Genomic DNA, 18943 nt, shown 5'->3' with positions numbered 1-18943 from the left:
TCTCACGTGCATTGTCCCCGGCCAACCTCACGCTGCAATCCTTGTTATACAACCTTCAGTCCAGAAAATACTGAGTTATTAAAGGAAATTTTATAGACCACACAGCAACTATATGACCTGTAGCAAACTTCCAGCAGTGCTTTCTACCAGGAGGTGCATCTCCTTTCTGGTGTCCGGCACCAGACACCACTGAAGCCATCAGCAGACAAGTGCCAACCTCCCCTCCTCAGCTCAGGCTGCTGCAGCAACAGCCTGTTGCTTGAGAAAACTGATCTGAAAGCCCTGAGTTTTATCATCACTAAAAGCTCTGACACTCCCACTGATCTAAGTACTTTGAATGCTGAGCCATTTTGATGTGGTCTCAACAAAACATACTTGTGGTCTGGATCCAGACTTCATCATTTATGTAACTCTAATCTAGACATTAACGTTTCCATGTCCCAGCTTAATTTTCTGTAAAATGAGGATCGTGTTCCTTTCCGTATCCTCGGTTTGGTAGAAGGCTCAGTACAGTTTGTCACATGCTCTGAAGTTCTTAAATGAAGGGACTGAAAGAACAAGGAACCAAAGTGGTTCCCTGCCTCCTGATTGTAAAACCACCGCTGACATTGTTCCAAGAACACTCTCAATATGCACACAGTCACTAGGTAAGGTACTCGTGGTTGAGATGTGCGCTGGGAACCTCTTCCCTTTGTGCTTAGATATCTGTCTCAAATCTAAATCCCAAACCAGCCATATCAGCTAGACTAGCACTAACTCTCGTAACAACTCATTAGACAGGAGCCCTCAGAACAAATTTTGTGTAAGGCTAAGCAGAATAACATCTCTTAGCTCTGCTCATTATGACTTATCCAGCAATGATGGCTGTAGGGCTTGCTGTCTGTTAGCTAGTGATTCAATGTTGTTTTGCCGTAAGTCTTTGGGGAGCAGGGCATTTCGCTTCATGGGAGGTTGCTCTTTTTGAGAGAGCGGGAGGTTTCTTTTCATTGGAACAGGCACCGCAACCTCAGGAGCCTCAGATGCTCTGCCTGCAACACCAGTCAGGTTTTGCATCCCAACCCTGGCCGCTGCTGGTGGGCCGGAGTGGAAACTGCACATCCAGGAGTGCTTGAACCTCTCCAGGGAGCATCTGACACGAGGCCTTTTTGGGTCCAAATGTTCCGAGTGTGTGTGGGAAGGACATTTCCCTTTAGTGGGTCCTTTTGATCTCTCTCACTTCGGGCTTCCCCTCCAGGCCTATTGTTTGCACATTGCTGTAACTACAGGAAAACAAACGCATTATACAATTTCCCAGCCTGACTCACCCTGGTACTTGATGCCTCATGTTGTCTGGTTACCCCGATTGCATCATGTCAGCATGGGAAGCTTAAAGGCTGGTTTTTCTGAGTAATAACGCTGCAGTTGAGCAGTAGCTTAAAAAAAAAAATAATAAGTTATCATTATTGCTATTATCTTCAACCTGCAAACTACAAGGGAGAAAAACCAAGCAAGCCAAGTCCCTGTTAACCGAACGTTGTGTGAATCATGAGTTCCAGTCAGGGGCCATGCTTAAATGATGCAGTATGTGAATATAAAAGCCCTTTACTTCTGGAAACTTGGACTCAGCCATTGGAACAGGCCAATCCGTACTACTCCCTCGTCCCCAGCTCCCCTGGGACGTGTTTTGTTCCGCGTGCTGTAAACAGGGAAGGGCGGGAGGTGTCTGTGCGGCTGCGTCATGTGCTGCGGGCACACGGCCATCGCTCCTGGGTGGGGATGAAACCCCAGGAAATCTGCCCCCCCGGCTTGTGCTCAAGCATCATACCTTCCTGTAAGGACCGCACACATGGAGGGAGGGGTGATCTGCACCGTTTGTCTTCAGCTGTCCTGGGGGCACCCAGTGGAGCTGAGTAAATCCCAGCACCTGGGCTGAGCCTCTCCATCGCCTGCACCACGGCCCCTTCCTGAGCCATGGCTGCCCAAACATCCACCAAAATACTCCTCATAGAACCCCTCAAGCTGGCAAGGAGGTGTTACAGCAAGGTCAGTTCTGATGTAGGGCTTCTTCCACAGACCAAAACTTTATTTAGAGGAAAGCAAAATGCTTTCATTTAAAAATGAATTGCTGGGGAAACGACAGATCCTCCTTTTACACATGCTCGATGATGTGCTCACGTGCTCTGAAGGAACTAATTTCAGAAGTTTAATTTCTTGTAAGCCCACACAGAGCTAGAGGCAGTGACACTTACTAGCTCAGAGAGGAAAGCCATCATTTCTTACATGCCCTGGCCCACAAAGGTTGAAAGTATAGATAGCAAAAAACATCGCAATAAAACTCTGCTTCTGTTTTGAGTCAGCTCTGTGGGACAAAAGCCTCTAATTTCTTGGTATCTCACAGGGAAAATGATCACTAAAATCTGAGAGACAAAAGCCCTATGCTGACAGCTCTTCTGGGATTCAATTCTGATTGCTTGATATTCTGTGCAAAGAAGAGGCACTGCATAAACAAAGTTAAAAATGTTACTTTTATAGTTATAATTAGTTATATATAGTTATATTAGTTATATATAGTTATTTGCACTGACAAATCAATAGTGACAAAATTAGCAAGGCCTTCTTGAAGCTTTGAGGACACGATTAAAGGGTTTTCCAAGGATATTTGGAAAGGGTTATTCCAAGGATATTTCTTCACTCAAAATGATATAATTACACTTAAACAAGTTATCGTGTTTGTGCACTACAAGTACAGAAGCAGCTCTTACAGGGCTTGTCTGGACACTTCCACCGGGTTTCTTTGTTCTTCTGAAGTTGTTGCCTTTTTTTTTTTTAATAAAAGAAGTGTGCCACCATCCAATTCTGTTACTATTTCCATCAAGTTTTACCTCTTTCTTAACTTCTGATAAGAGAAGGCTCCTTCCCTTACAGAACCCATGTTTTCTCAAATTTTCATTTTACAGAAATTTGCCAGGAAATATTTTGTAAATCCAGAATGATTTCACCCTTTTTAAATGCAAGAAATCCTCTCTATTCCCGATCTTTCTCAGCTTCTGTTTTCATTTCTCCAACCAGAATAATCCAGCAGTGGCCTTTTAAAGATGTAAGCAACAAATTGAAAGGAAATTGCCACCCAACATTATGCAGACCTGTGACTGTGCAGAGGGTTATTGCCTCAATCAATTATCTGTAACCTCAGACGAACGAATTTAAAAAACCATTACATATGTTAATATATGCACAACAGTGTTCCAGCTGGCTTGCACCAGTGCTACAATTATGCGTAAAAGTCAGGAAATTATGTGTGGAAAGGATAATGAGCAGCATTGTCTGCCCAATTACTAAGTTTGCATATGCAAACAATAATTTTGCAAATCTGTGCCTGGCAAGCATTTCTTCTGAAGTTGCATCAGCAGCTCTAAGGTTAACTGCAGCAGCAAAGTAATCCAAAACCACCTCAACTCTGCTTCAACCCATCCTCCCTTTTTTAAAGAGAGAAGAAAAGCACTTCATATGAAGGTGATTAGGTAGGAAAGCACGCCAGCCCAGCTTCAGCATCGTGCCTGTTCCTGAACGGCCGACCGAGCGCGTTGCTTAATGCGGGCATGTCAACGTTGGAGAGACCCCAGTGGAAAGCCCAGGTAACAAGAAATTGCACTTTTTTTTTTTTTTTTTTTTTTTCAGGGACTCAGATTTGTTCCTGCTCGACTCTCGAACAATCTGGGCAGCAGAAGAAGGGTGGCTGGTATTTGACATTACTGCAACCAGTAATCACTGGGTGGTGAATCCACAGCACAATCTTGGCCTGCAGCTATCCGTGGAAAGCATAGACGGTGAGTTTCAGACAGCAACGTCAAGGAGTCTCCGTTTCGGGTAGATGATCTCAACCAGGGGAAGCCTTAAGCATTCAGTTTTCTTTTCTTTGAATAGGATTTCGTGAGTATGTTTTTCCTGAATTTGCTTAAGGCACAAATAACGATTAGAAAATAAAGTCTGTAGACATATTTCAGGTTAAGGATGTACTCAAATGCTTTATTTGGGGATCTGTTATGCAGTCATGTCAGCATTAGCTGCGTACACATCCCCATCACAGGGTGTATAGGCTGCTGGCGGCAGAGCACAACAGGACCACTCCTGTGTTTCTCCAGCCATGCTCCCTGTGCCTACCGCTTCAGATTTTTCTGAGTGAGACAATTCCAGTTTAGGAGAGAGGAGGAAACTTTGATATGTGTAGAAAGACAAAGCTGAGTGATGTAAAAGGCCGGCATCAACTGGCACAGAAGTACTTTCAGAAAATATTTAGGAACCATTTTCGTTTCCTCCCTAGCAGTAGAAATTCATTCTCCAGATACACATCTATGATAACATTTACTATTGCTTTTTATGAACATTTCCAGTGGGTAGTACTTTGTGAAGCAATTTTGAAACAGGCAAACTAACAGCCATCACACCGAAGGGCGATTTTACTCTTGTGAGACCTGTGCACTGCAAGGTGCCCAGGGTTTGTTTTAACCTGCCCTCTCAGGGCTGCTGCATTCACAGATCATTCAGAGACACAAAGCAGGAGCTTCTTCATGGAAGTTACCAGTCCCCACCCTAATGACAGATGCCTTTTGCCATCTTTGCACAAAGATTCAGATTCAGGCTGGTTTACGAGATAATCTTAACTCTTCAAGCTAAAGTAGTAAGGAAAACGAACAGCCAGGACAAGCTTAACCTGTTTTCAAACACTTGTCCTTGCTTTTAGCTTTCACTTTGCCTCCTAAAGGAAATAGTTGGGATTACAGACACTGTGTCCGTAGTCATGGCACATCCAATTCTGGTTCACACAGAGGAAAACCAAGACCCAGGCTGGAGTCCACAGGAAAGCACTAGCTGGAAGTAGGCTTAATATCTCTTAAACACTACAGATAATACAGCATCACTCTCACACTCTTCTACTCATAAAACCTTATCACTCCCTCCTCCCCAGTCCTCAGCTAGTGATTTTACAGCAAAGGTCAATCCCTTTTTTCAGCATTGAGGAAGCCAGCTATTCATTTATATGCTACGGATTTCAGCCAAGGCTTGTCAGGGTCCTGCACACGGGGAAATGCTGCAACCACACAGCCCCAGGAGCTGCTCTGCCGGAGCAACCACAAGTGGGCTCTTTTAAAAGCATACAGCCCGATCTATCATGGGGAGAGCCTTCAAAGCTGGAAATTCTCGGTTTCAGTAATAATGGCATTCTCATTTGTATAGGACTCGGTGAAAATTGGGACTGTAGTTTATGTTCCTGAAAAATCCAGCTGTATTTGTAAACACGTTCAAAACAACGTAAAAAGTAACTTGCTGCTTTCTCAAAAGAGATTAACAAAATGCTTAAATCAGCCTGTCGCTGAAGTTAGGAAAGCCAACTCCAGCATTTAAAAAGTAAATACAGACATACAGGGCCTGATTGTCTGCCTGGCTTCTGTGACTGAGTCCCCTGGCAGCACACCTTTGCTCTCGCATTTCTCTACCATACACGTGAATATTTCTTTCTATTTTGAATGGCAAGGACATGTCCTTCCTTGCTCCCCAAGTTTCTTTTTGGATTTAGACCAACTGCATGCTAACGAGAAAACTGCTTTTACACCTGGACTTCATATGAAAATCATATGCTGCAAACACAGCAGGACTTTGATGCAACACTATATGCTTGGACAACCCCCAGTGCTTTAAGTGAATTGTAAAAAAGATCTTTCCTTTGTAGCTGTCCTACATACAAAGATCTCCAACCATGAAGCCAGTACAGTCTTAAAAAAAAAAAAAAAAAAAAAGCCATCACGGGTACTGTCCAGATGAAATTATACAAAAGAAATTAACTGGTCTTCCTTTACAGTCTTGCCAAATAAGTCTATCAACATGTATAACTAGGGTGGAATCACAGGGGAGGTTTTTGCTCATAGAAAATGGGGATCAGCTCAAGCTGCAAGCAAAAAAACATCTGGGTGAGTCAGTAGCCTGCAGCGAGCTCTCAACCCAGTACGCCTTGCTCAGCAGCCGCACATGGGAACAGCAAGCACCCTCTTGGGTTTACTTAGTTTATTGCCTGAGATCCCATATATGACAGTTTCAAAAAAGCAGCTTCATAAAAGCAGATAAGGCTGCGCCCTCTGGTTCAAGAGCACAGCTGTAGTTCTTTTGGGACAAGCTTATTATTGTCTAATGGGGATTATATACATGTCCTTGTGTTAAGCCTCACTTTCTGGATGTGTAGGAAGGTTAGAACCAAGGAGTGCATTTTTCCCACCTTTATACAGAGTACTGCATGCCTATTTTCCCCTAAGGAAGCATCATACTGATCCTGAACACAGTGGTGTTAAATGAGGAATTCATCGGTCAGATGAACTTACTGCCATGCTAATGAAAATCCACTAAACAAACCCGTGTGAAGTTGGGTCCCCTTGCTGCATACCGCTGACCAAATCTCCAGAGACACAGCAAAGGTGAAATAACTTTCTCTGGAAAAACCACAGCCAGAGATGTACTTGGAAGGGTAAACAACTCAGAGAAGCAAAAGGCTTCTTTGAGGGGGCAAGAAAAGCCATAGGAACCGTACTCAGTGAGCTCCTTCAGCTGAGCTTGTTTTCAGGAAATAAGGCTTCGATCTGGCAAAGCCCGAGCACAAGTGGAACTACTTACATATTCAGCATTAGCTACTTGCTTAAGCACTTTGTGGGCTCAGCCTCAAATGTTTCAAATGAAAACTGTTTGGACAAGTTTCCAGCAAGGAGCTTCAGCTGAAGAAGTTGCTGTATGTCCACATAGAAACCTACATACACAAATTTCTGCACTTGCTCATTTAGCTTGAGCTTTCCTGGTGCCCCTTCCCAATATTTGTTTTGCTTTATCTGGTTTGCACGGCCTGGCCCCGCTCCCCTGCCCATGGCACGCTGTGGGACCTGGTCACACCAGGCAGTCCCATAAAACCCTCTCCTGAGGCTGTTCTTTCCACAAATCCCAAATATTGCAGCTTGGCACTTGCTCATGGGGCTGCGGGCTTTTAGAAAACTGGGGAATGGACTGCAGCTGAGGCTGCTCCACTTCTTGGCCTAGACCTTTGACCACAGCCCCTTTTTCTGGGGCCCGTCACATTTACCAACCTTTGGCCATATTCAAGAGCTAAGATGCAAACATTTCCCTAAATACAGTATTTTTTAAATCTGTCACAGGCCACTCCCTTGGCATTTACTTTGTTCATTTTAAAAACAGGAGTTGTAGAAAATTACCTACATTATTTATTACATTAAATATTTCAGGTTACCAGGTTCTTTTTACACAGTAGTCCGAAGCCAGCAAGGTAAGGAGATTTTTTTAGGAACTCTCAAGTCCCTCAGCTGCTCTTCATGGTCAGGTGCCTTTCAGGGCTTCTCTCAGAAACTGCCGGCCATCCTTTGGCTTATTTGATTCGTGACTGACAAGGCCCAGCTCTGTCCTTAGCAAAAAGGATCACAAGAACTACTGACGTAACTTAACTTCAGTCCTCAGTAGAACTGGAGATCTGGATATCCCCCTTCCATTTCACAGCAGCACCCAGACACTCTTGGAGAGAACAGGGAGAAATGTTCAATATTGTGTTGCCACCTGCTCCTCGCGTCTTTTGTGAACAACGATTTCATTCTACAGCAAAACCACCTAATGAACTTTCAGCAAAAATAAAATTAATTTAGAAGTCCGGGATGAAGGAAGCACACATGGCCATCAATGGCTTTGAAATGAGGTTATGGGATACAGTAGTGGTGAGACACAGCAATAAGTGTGACATCTTCTGATATCTGAACTATTTTGTTCCTCTCAGCTGCAGTGTATCTGGAACTCTGACAACATTTCATATAAGGCATTTTTATTTTAAGTTAATAACCTTCCAGTGGGAATTTAGTGTTCCTATGGGCTCAGTTTTATGGTTCCTTTTACAGGCTCACTTCAAATTATAGGCTGGTGAACTTAAGGAAACCCCTCTAAAGAATGCAGGAAAAGTTAATGCTAAGCGGATTTAGGGTAAAATAATTATATGTAGGAGCATTTTATTTAACTTTTACATGCAGATATAAAATGAAGTTAGCTGTGCTAAGCTGCTCTTGTCAGAAGCAGCTTTACCGATTAAGTCCAGGCCCTTGGTGGCTACGGACGTGCCTAGGAATCATCGTTATGGACCAGACAGCAGCTCTTCTCCTTGGACTATTCACCGGGCCTGCTGAAAATGGGAACTTACCACAATCCTGCTTAACTCTGTTTTATTTTTAAGGGCAAAGCATCAACCCCAAACTGGCAGGTCTCATTGGGAGGCACGGCCCGCAGAACAAGCAGCCATTCACAGTAGCCTTCTTCAAAGCCACCGAGGTTCATCTCCGCAGCATTCGCTCCACGGGAGGGAAGCAAAGGAGCCAGAATCGATCCAAAACACCAAAGAACCAGGAAGCTTTCCGGGTGTCCAACATCGCAGGTACAGGGAGGTTCGTTGGGTCGGTGTTTGTAGGTGTGGGATAACGCTCCGCTGGACTTGACACTAGATGGGAACAGTTTTGCCCATTCTCAACGCTGTTTGTTGTCTCTTTGGTCTACCACTTGTTTTCTGTTGCTGGTCTGAAACTACTTGATATTAGGGATTATTCCAAAAAAAATTAGAAAAATATTTTTTCTTTGAAACAGCGTTCAACTGAAGGATATCCTAATCCAATTAAAAAAAAAAAAAAGCCATCTAAACAATCTCCCATATAAATTCTTATCATGAAATTTAAGATAATTACTTTAAAACAAATAAGCGATCATTACAATAAGGTATTTCAGCGGATCTGAATCAAAATGCTGTACATTTTCAAGAGGATGTAATTTTAAATTGAGCCCCAAAAGTTTAGTAATTCCAGAAGTTTTGCCTGGAAGAGGAAAAGCCCATTCCTTGCTCAGGATAGCTGCAGCCATTCTGGGGGAAGCTGCATGTCCTAGTATGGAAGAAAAGCTCCAGGCATTTAAAATAGAAACGTGGCTTAATTATGAGACACCTCAGAGTAGCAGGCCCTCAGTGACCTCCCCAAAAGGAGCCGCAGCATGGGACGAGCTCCTTTGAGGGCAGTGGCAAATTCCAGCTCCGCTCCTCCAGCATTTTGCTGGATGGAAAGAGCTTGCAAGAGAGGAAAGGAGATGGACCCCAGGCACAAGGTGTGACATCAGGCTATATGGCCAGGATGAACACAACGTTAGAACTACACTGACAGCTGTGGGTGCTCAGATCCACAATTCAGACCCGTGCTTTGTTCTTTGGCCTCACCACAAAGCGCTGTCACCGGCTGTACTCCGGTTACAGCTGCACAAAGAGGTTTAGTATTAGTTTCGTGTCACCACATTGCCTTTGTAGGCCTGAAGGTGCAATTGTCATGCACAGTTCAGAATGCAGAAAAGAGTTAAAGGTTGCTGTTCCCCATTGCTCCTCGCACAAGTTCTCCTTAATACAGCAGGCAATCCTCTGAGATACCTGGGTTTTGCCAACATGAGGTCAAAGGAAGCAGGGAGGGAGGGGGTGTTCCCAGGGTGTCTTTGGATTTTTGCACTTTATATTTTATGACTAAAGCATGAGAAACTGAAAATGACTAAAAGAAAGCAGCAAGCACAACAGCTGAGCAGTGCCGCCTGCTCCCTGTTGGGTGCTGCTGAGGGCTGGGGGCAGCCCGTGCTGACAGCCCCGCTCCCCGCAGAGAACAGCAGCAGTGACCAGCGGCAGGCCTGCAAGAAGCACGAGCTCTACGTCAGCTTCAGGGACCTGGGGTGGCAGGTAAGGGCTCTGCGTCACTGGTGCCAGCTGGGCTGCAAGTCCCTTGGCAGGCTGCTAGAGATCAAGCCAGTAAGTGGATTTCCCTCCCCTGCAGGAAAAAAATGCGTATTGCCTTTAGCATGCTTAAGAAGTGCTTCTGCAAAGTCGGGGTGTACGAGTACTTTAGAATCACAGAATCATTAAGGTTGGAAAAGACCTCCAAGATTATCTGGTCCAACCATCCCCCTACCACCAGTGTCACCCACTGAACCCTGTCCCTAAGCACCGTGTCCAACCTTTCCCTGAACAACCCCAGGGAGGCGATGCCACCCGATGAAGAGCAGCTCCTTTAGAGGTGTGTAGGACAGCGCTAGAGAGGCCAGTGTGCCAGATTTTTATTTTGCAAGCTCCTGTAATTGTATGCAGACATATGAACTGATAGATTTATGTGTCATTCTACTCTGTGTTTCACTGCACAATATTTCTGTCTTTCTCCACAATCTAATGTCTTCAATTAATCAAGGACTGGATCATCGCTCCAGAGGGCTATGCTGCGTATTACTGTGAAGGAGAATGTGCTTTCCCCTTGAATTCGTACATGAATGCTACAAATCATGCCATTGTGCAGACACTGGTAGGTGTCACGGAGCTTGTGGTACAGTTATTTCTGCTAGGTGCTACTCAGCAATAAGTTTATACCAAAAAGGATCCCTGAGCTAACACGAGAAGGAAGGTCTGCATTAGCTCTTTAAGATGCCTGCAGCATCTGGCTAAACATGTCTAGCCAAGTGGCCTGAATTAATAGTTGGCTAGGAATTACCCTCTCTTTGCTGCAAGCATTGACATGCTCTCTCTAGTTTAAAGGGGCCCTGTGATAGGCATCTTAATGGTGGTACAGTCCCACTGCACGGGAGGGAAGCGCAGGATGTGAGACCCATTATCAACATCTCCTGGAAAAACTCCGTAAGGACCCGCACCATGTGCTGCCGCCAGAAGTGGATTTGGGGGCAGGCTGAGGAAGGGGTCAGTGAATCCCGAAATTCCACAGCCCAGCTGCTCTGTGGGTGTATTTGTTTTATGAAGTTGTGCAAAGACGTCCAGATGGGAGCCCCGAGCCAGCGCGTCCACATGACAGCGCCGGCGCTTTGGGAGACCCTTGGTGGCCCCAGCTGCCTTGGCGAAGCCAAGGCACTGCAGTAGCTGGCAGGGCCAGGGGACACGCCAGTCCCCAGCACCCTGGCGGGGCAGCAGCTGCAGCTGTCCTGCTCGGGCACCCTCCTGGCACAGCCCCGGTCCCCTGCCCAGGTCCGTAGGGCACAAGGAGGCTCACTCTGCTTTTTCACCCACATCCCGTGCCCTATACACATCTAAGGATAGCACTGCAGAAAGCATTAGGGAAGCTAGAAGCATCTACATATCCAAGGGAAGAAAATTCATAGTATTTTCTCCTGGAGGATTGGTTTTTAGTCACTTTCCCCCCTCTCCTCAGAGGTCCTGCAGCCGGGGACCCAAGAGCCCTTGGTGCGGACCGGGTCTCGGTGCTGCCAGCTCCAGGGACTGGGCCCCATGCCCAGCACCCATGGGGTTGCTCACAAAATCTCGTCCACATGTCCCGCAGAGTTTATCGTAACTGGTATGCTTCTGCAGAACTCTGACTGCTCTGACAAATGGGAATCTTCTAATGAAAACCTGCTTCACTGAAAGATTTCCAACTAGATCTGACTTGGGTGCGTGCGTCAGCCTCCATACATGCAGGGGACATCTCAAGACATTTGTACACAAAGCCAGGTGTTCAAAACATGTCTGAGTGAGCGGGCTGCCTGGGAAAGAGAAACTTTGGGGGAGGAGAAAGGAAAATACATCTTAACGTGCTTCTGCTTTAATTCCCCAGGTTCACTTTATAAACCCAGAGACTGTGCCGAAACCCTGCTGTGCTCCTACCCAACTCAATGCCATCTCAGTGCTCTACTTTGATGACAGCTCCAACGTTATCTTAAAAAAGTACAGGAACATGGTGGTACGAGCATGTGGCTGTCATTAGGTTTGTAAAAGAAAGAAAAAAATGGAAGAAAAAAGTGATTTGTAAAGAGTGGGTTTTGTACGGATCGCTGGGGGAGGGGAAAAGGTTAGCACTGCAGCAGCGGGCTTAAAAAAATCCCAAACAGTTTTTAGGACTGGGCTTCTGAAAGTTCAGACAATGGAACAGTTTCTGCATCTAAGTGGCATTTGAACACATTTTGTTTTAGTTTATTACAGACAATGAGCTTGTAAACTGAAACAAGCCAGACAAACCATTTAAAACCAAATCTGCCTACAAAATTGGCTCCTACAGTACATACTTCTGCAAACGACTCTTTCAGAAATTGCAAACACACGAGTGTTGATTATGAATTAAAAGCTAATAATCTATCCAAGGTGAGAACGTGCTGTGACTATTAAACATCTGTAGTTCCTGTAACACACAGTTTGCAATAAAATAAGTGAGCAAAAGATACCTGGATGGAACAGGTATTTTGTTAGAGAATTGTTACTTCCATTCCTCTGCTTCAATTTCATCAGCAGAAGCAAAGATTAATTAGATGCAAGTTCCAGTTTTAAACTGCAGTAGCAAAAGCTATATCTGGATTGATTCAAGTTCAAAGGCCAAATCAGTCTAAGAGAAAATAAAGAATTTTCTAACTGGCAAGCAAAAGAAATGAAGAAAATAACTCCCAAGAGCAAGACTTTTGGGGTATACTTTTTTTTTTTTTTTTGTCAACACGGGAAAATTTCCTCTAGCAACCAGAAAGAATTTGAATTTGCTATGAACTTGAAACAGGAAAGCAGCACAATGTTAAGAAACATTTTGGGATTAAACCTAGTGCTAGCTGGGGTATCCTAAGCAGTTACAGAGTTGTGAAAGAGAGATAAAGATCCTGCTCCTGTTTGGAAAATATCCATTGACTTCAACGACAGAACAATTTCCAACACTTTTACAAAAATGCGGAGGCTGGCGTACAGAAGGTGCTGTAAGCTGGGACATACACCCAGCACCACGCCAACCCAGATAGAAACCTGACAGGACACCTTACTTCCCAAGGCCACTGATTATGATACTGAGACACTGCTCTATTATTGGTTTCAACTCTAAAAAAATAAAAATTAAAAATCACTTTCACTAGCCACATCTACAAGATGAAACCAGGGGTAAGAAAACATCCCCTCAAGGCTCTTCTTTTTCTTTCTTTAAAGTCATGGGTTACACAAACATCACACCTATGTAATTACAACTCCATTAAAGTTGTTGCGATAAGACCAGAGAGGAGCAGTAACCAGTCGCAAACCGATCCAAAGCTTTATCATACATTGAGATAACAAAAGCAGGACTGGCACAAACTTCACCAGGGAGATAAAAAAAAAAAAAAAAAAAAGAAAATTCCGTCCTACTAAAGGCCAGGTCCTCAGCATACTCAGCTCTAAATCCCAAACTTCAAAAAGCTGAACCTCCAACAGATAGGTCCAGAACATAATAAATGCAAAGCTGAACCTCCAACAGTTGGGTCCAGAACATAATAAATGCAAAGCTGAACCTCCAACAGTTGGGTCCAGAACATAATAAATGCTTGGATTTGGGTTTCTCTGCACACCAAGGGGACAGGGCGATGCAGCCACAGTGTGAACTTGGCCCCGGATCGCTCTGTAGAGCAAAAAGATTATTCGCTATGAAATAAATTGGAAACTTGTTTCTGGTTGTCTAATTCTAATCGCATTCAAGTCAATTGGTGTTTTCCCAGCAGTTTTCCTGGCAGCAGGATTAGGCTTATGGGAAAGTGGACGTCTCCCCATGGTATTGGTAGCTTTTGGACTGCCAGGCGTGCCCTGCTTCCAAACCAGGCAACTCAAACACCTGCAGGACCCGCAGCACACACTCTGCAAGCCCAACTCCAGCAAGCTCCCTACCTGGCACAAGGTGAGATTTGGCCAAATAGTTACAGCAAACGCAGGACAAGAGCTGATGCCAAAGAGCATCTCTCCCAGCAGCCTGCAGACAAGACCTCTCCAGCAAACTGCCACATCAAAACCGCCCCCAGGGCATCTCTTATGTAGAGCGAGGCATTGGCATCGCACAGATCAGAAGTGCCTTTTGCCATACGCATACACAGCAGTGCTTCTGTAAGGCTCCTAAAGGAAGTCAAGGTGCTGCCTGCGAAGTGCGAAGCTAATCGGGCCTCAACTTCCACTATTTAGTAGACAAGGGTTAGTTTTTCTTGCGGGTGTTTCAGTGTTGGTGGTCACTGCGTCGGTGTATTGCATTTTTAACTTGGACCACGGTATCTTGCTGTATAGGATTCATATATTAAATATTATGTGGGGATTGTTTGTTTTGGTTTTGCCTTTTTTTTTTTTTTTTTTTTTTTTTACATAATAGGATTTCTGATGCTAGGCTCAACATCAGCTTCACTGTTTGTACATTTTTATGTAAATAGTTGTCACAAAAGCGGAAGAAGAATTATTTATTTCCATCTCTGAATTCCTTTTCAATCACATCCAGGAAAAATGATTCTCAGTTCCTAAGAACATTTGTTTCCTTATTTAAGAAGATATTTATTAACAGTTGGCAAAAATGCATACACATTTCTGGTTCTTTTCATAGAGCAGTTGTCAGAAGCCTTTTGTACAAACTAGTAAAATAAATCATTGCAATTTTACAAAAGATATCCCAACAACACTGTGTATCTGTGTGGTTATTCTCCCTTTACTCAAAGAACCTTTTTGGCCGGGCAACATTTCACCTGGATCCTCTGTTTTCACGTGGATCAACCCCTCCGTACTGGCAAAATCAGCCCGTCGCTGTTTGGTGCGGCGCCTCCAGTCCAAACACAACAGAGGAAAGAATATGAGAAAATATGAATATGTTTTGCAGCCTGCACTGCAAAGATCCGTGATTGAATTATAGTGCAGCTGTCAGCAGCTGTTTCAAAGAAGCAGGGGGTAAATTAGTTCTGTTTACTGCTAACATAGTTCAGAGATTTAGTCATCCCAATAAAATTTAGAGGCACAAGAAAGGAAAGAAGAAACTCCAAAGGAACATCAGCCAAGAAGCTGACATTTTCTAATTTAGATTGTTTTAGCATATTTTAGAGATGCTGCTGGCATGAGGTTTCCTACTGTGGATACCACACTGCATTGCTATGGAGGCAGCTGAAAAAAATAATGGTCTAAATCCCTGTATTAACTAAACATTACATCTTCGGGGCATAACAGCAATTTTTGGGTTCTTGTTTACTTTGAACTGTGAGCAGAGTAGTGCCAATTTACATAGATGTATTTGCTGATCCAGCGACTTAAATCATCAGCTTTCTGAAGCTGCACTGCCATCTTTCACAAGTGATTACAGATCGTAAGGAAATGTTTGATGCGCTGATCCAAAGTCCAGCAAAGTGTCAGTGGAAAGGCCTTATTGACCTAACTGAAGTCTGTCCAGACTCTATGTCTAGACTAGTTTTAGGAGGAGGGCCTTCTGGTATTTCTCAGTATGGACCAAATCCTCCACATTTAAGCCCATTTTAAGTCAGAGGTGGTTCCAGCAAGGGGAAGAAAAAATAAGAAATTGCGCCTTACAGCACCGGTCTTAGTTACTATAGAGCAGCCAAGAGCAGCTTTACCACCGACTTCAACACATCCAGCCTTACATCGTGAAATACCAGTTGGTTTCCAGCTCTGCCACAAACACACACAATTTGCTGGATAGGCTCCGTAGCAGCTTTCCCAGTCCGGGAGCCAAGACTCTGTTCCCAAGTTCCTCGCAGCCTCCCGTCAGTCCGCAGCGCTACTGTGGCTTTGTCTTCATCTACTGTTTTGGAAGAGGAATTCTTGACATGAATACGTACGCAGCCATAAACGGGCAGGGCCATAAAACTGGAGTGAGCCAGCTTCAGAACTGCTAGATTTATCTGAGTAATGACATTTTAAAGCACATTTATAACATTTCATAGATCAGTTATTTTAACTTCTTTCGGGCCAAACTTTGAGGATGTTATGTTTGCTTAATTGAGCTGTTTTAATTCTGTTCCAGTGCTGACAATAGGACCCTTGGTCCTTACACGGGAAACTGCCTCTGCTGCTGCCAAGGTTCATATAATAAAAGATAATGATTTAAGTGAGCTTTAGTGTAATCTTAAGATTCCTGATTTTTTATGGAAGTGTCAGCTGTAAAGCCTAAATACAGAGAGAGCAGGGCTAGCACAAGCAGAGCTCAGTGGTGGTGCCAAGGACCACGGGATTTCCTCTACAGCTCCGTTCAATCCATTCAGCCCTGCCAACGATGGGAACAGAAACTTCTGCATGAAGTAAAACCAAAGGGACTCATCTTTTGAGTTCAGAATTCGCATCCTCTGTAGGTTTCTGTCCAAATACCCTGCTTGCTGACTTCCACTGCTGCCGCAAACACATTACTCACTGTATTCAGCCTTCCTTTGCAGAGAAATTCTACCCAATTAAAGTAAAAGGAGCCTGTTTGAAGTTTTTATTTATCAGGTAATGATTGACAAGAGCTTGAGGCAAAAACTAGGACCACTTTATACTACAGTCATTCATTACCCCAGCACAAAAGCAACATGGGTTATTACGGCCTCTTTGAGTTACTCTGTTTTAAATAAAAATATCTATTCCCTTCTGATTAATGCAGAATTCATATTCCTAAGTCAGCAGTAAGAGCAGAAGTTCATGATAACACATTTAATGTGCTGGTTTGTTTCCCAACATGCACACTATTGTTTCCCCAGGGTCTGTTCGCTGACCAGGCAGTAGGAGAGGACTGAATTTTAACATTTTGAGATTTATTGTGACACTGTGATGTTTGCCACCTGATGGCTGGATTCATTCCATCAATGAAGAAAGTGTAGTCTTTAGACAGCTGAAGTTTGGGCTTACATTTATCAGCTTCTCTTCCAGAGAAAAGTACAGTGGAAATTAGGGGAGAAAAAGGAACTTCAGTCTCAGTCCCACAAACCCTTAGAAACATAGCTTTACACTTTAACTTTAGAGCATTTTGCCTAGTTAAGCATTTAACCATTTGCAGGATAAAGCCCTACAGAGGGCTGCTTGAATTAACCTCACCCCCCCAAAATTGGCTTTGCTTGTCTGCAATAAAACCCAATCCCAGGCAGTCAGCAGTAATTTGGGGAATGGAGCATTTGTGTCTGGGGCTGGGGGGTGAGTGGTTGTATTCGCAGCAACATCCACATAATTAGAAACATGCACTTAGCCTTTCTGAACTGGGAGCTGAAGGGACTCCAGAGTTAACAGCTCTGGGCTACTGATAACTTGGGCCTAATGGTCTTATTTTAGGTGGCTCTTAAGAGAAAAAGGAAGGGGTGCCTGGACCTCAGACCTGTCATGCTTCAGTGTGTCAGCACCTGTAGCTCACGCCCAGAACTTGAGGCTGATGCTAAATTCCCAAGTCAGCACATTGAGGTTTGGGAAGTTACTGCAGTTGCAGGGTACAAAAAGCCCCATTAGAAGCATCAAGAGCCTTTTGTCCCTGTTCCTGCCCCTCACCTCCATTGCACAAGCTCTCCATGAAGGCCTGGGGCAGGCGACAGCCCCGGTAGTGGCCAGACACCAGCAGTGACACCAGCAGTGTGACCTTTGCCTTGGCTAATGAAGGCAAACTGCTCCGGGCTGCTGGATTTACTCCAGCGTTATTTGTCGCTGCTGTGTCAGGTGCCTCATATGAAATACATGGAAGCAAGGTTCAGTGTCTGGATTCTGTTATGAAGGGTCAGAGCTCAAAGATATCTTTTCTCAAGTCCCAACAATTTAAGCCATTTTGTTCAGTGTTTGTAACAAGCTGTAGACAAGAGCAGAGAGGTCGCTGGCTCTACATCTGTCTCACTTGTGCAGAAGCACTAGTCAGCCTCTCAAAGAAGATATTTGGACAATTGCTTAATGAGAACAAATTCCTCATCACAGCTTCCATTTTTGATTATACTGTGCATACAAGAAGGCAGCACAAATGAACATACTCCACTACCCCAAAACAGACAAATGAAGAGTTCTCTTCCCCATTTCTTTATTCATTTCTCAGTGATCTGCTGGCATCACTGACCAGTACTTAGATCCTGAAGCTAAAAATCTAGCTCTTAAATGCAGTGAATTGCACAGTTTGTTCTTCCTTAGCAGGGAACCACCTGGCTGGACTTCAGTTTCAGGACTTTGTTACTCCAAGATCTTGTTTTATGAAACCTCAGGGCTAGATCTCTGAGCAGACAGCAAGCAGAGGTGGGACCAGACTTTTGTGAGAAGCGCACAGCTGCTCACGTTGTGAGTGTACAAACAGCCAGTAAAGTCTCACAGGGTCCTACTGCAAACCTGGCCAGTGGTCTTGGGGAGAAAAAGCCACAACACTCATGGAGGTTGGGCCACTGTTGACTTGGAGGAATTTGAATCAAGCAATCTTCTTCCTAACAGAAGGACAGAAATCCCCCTCCCCTTTTTCTTTTTTTTTTTTTTTTTTTTTTTTAAATTGAAGTAATACACAAGCAATTTCAAGTTCAGCCCATCAGTTGTTTTGGTTTCACATGACTACTGAGAAATCAACTGTAAAAAGCTGGTGCAGCAATATACACACATACCATGCGCAGAACGTGGACTATAAATACTGGCAGGGAGTCTGGTTTAAGAAGCTGCAGTTAACGTTGTGTCAGAACAGCCCCTGGAACCCCCATTTCCAGAGATTTATATTGCAGGGGGTGGGGAGGGAATAAATCCAATTTTGCTGGAACATTGCCTACAACTTCTCAGCCATAAAACCTTTATTTATGGCTGCTACACAGCATGAAGGATTCAATTTGTCCTTTGTTATGAATTTCAGTGGATCATATAACTGTTTATTTCCAGATATTTTTTTAAAACTTTGCATTTTGGGGTTGCAGAAAAACAAAGCTCTTCATAGCCCATACCAGTGGGGATGTGCTCAGACCACACTCAATAGAGCCAGTACAGTGTGGTCCCAACATCCAACAATTCCTACTGGGTCCACAGGTGAGAGAAGCAGTAATGGACTTTCCTGAGGTCAGTGTGCTTGGGGATGAAGACTAGGCTCTAGACTGAAGTACCCCGGCCCAAACCTCCTCTGCTTTGCTTGGTGGTTCTTGTTGCTGAGTCACAATCATTTCAGTCCTTAGTCAGGTACGGCAGCCAGCTCCCCTCCAAGAGCTG

At 44.2% G+C, this 18943-nt stretch overlaps 1 protein-coding gene across 1 annotated transcript in view; it reads left to right on the top strand.

Moving 5' to 3' along the window:
* Positions 1 to 12490, top strand: part of BMP7 (bone morphogenetic protein 7) — a 44153-nt gene extending 31663 nt beyond the window's left edge. The window contains exons 3-7 of the mRNA XM_032198621.1: positions 3658 to 3806; positions 8243 to 8440; positions 9687 to 9763; positions 10266 to 10376; positions 11634 to 12490. Of these exons, the coding sequence (XP_032054512.1) occupies positions 3658 to 3806; positions 8243 to 8440; positions 9687 to 9763; positions 10266 to 10376; positions 11634 to 11783 (685 nt within the window). The 3' untranslated portion in view covers positions 11784 to 12490. The remainder of the gene's footprint in view (positions 1 to 3657; positions 3807 to 8242; positions 8441 to 9686; positions 9764 to 10265; positions 10377 to 11633) is intronic.
* The last annotated feature ends 6453 nt before the right edge of the window (positions 12491 to 18943 follow it).

The sequence above is a fragment of the Aythya fuligula genome, chromosome 16 (genome assembly GCF_009819795.1).
Source record: "Aythya fuligula isolate bAytFul2 chromosome 16, bAytFul2.pri, whole genome shotgun sequence".
NCBI classification, from domain to species: domain Eukaryota; kingdom Metazoa; phylum Chordata; class Aves; order Anseriformes; family Anatidae; genus Aythya; species Aythya fuligula.
This window is presented reverse-complemented; position numbering and strand designations above follow the sequence as displayed.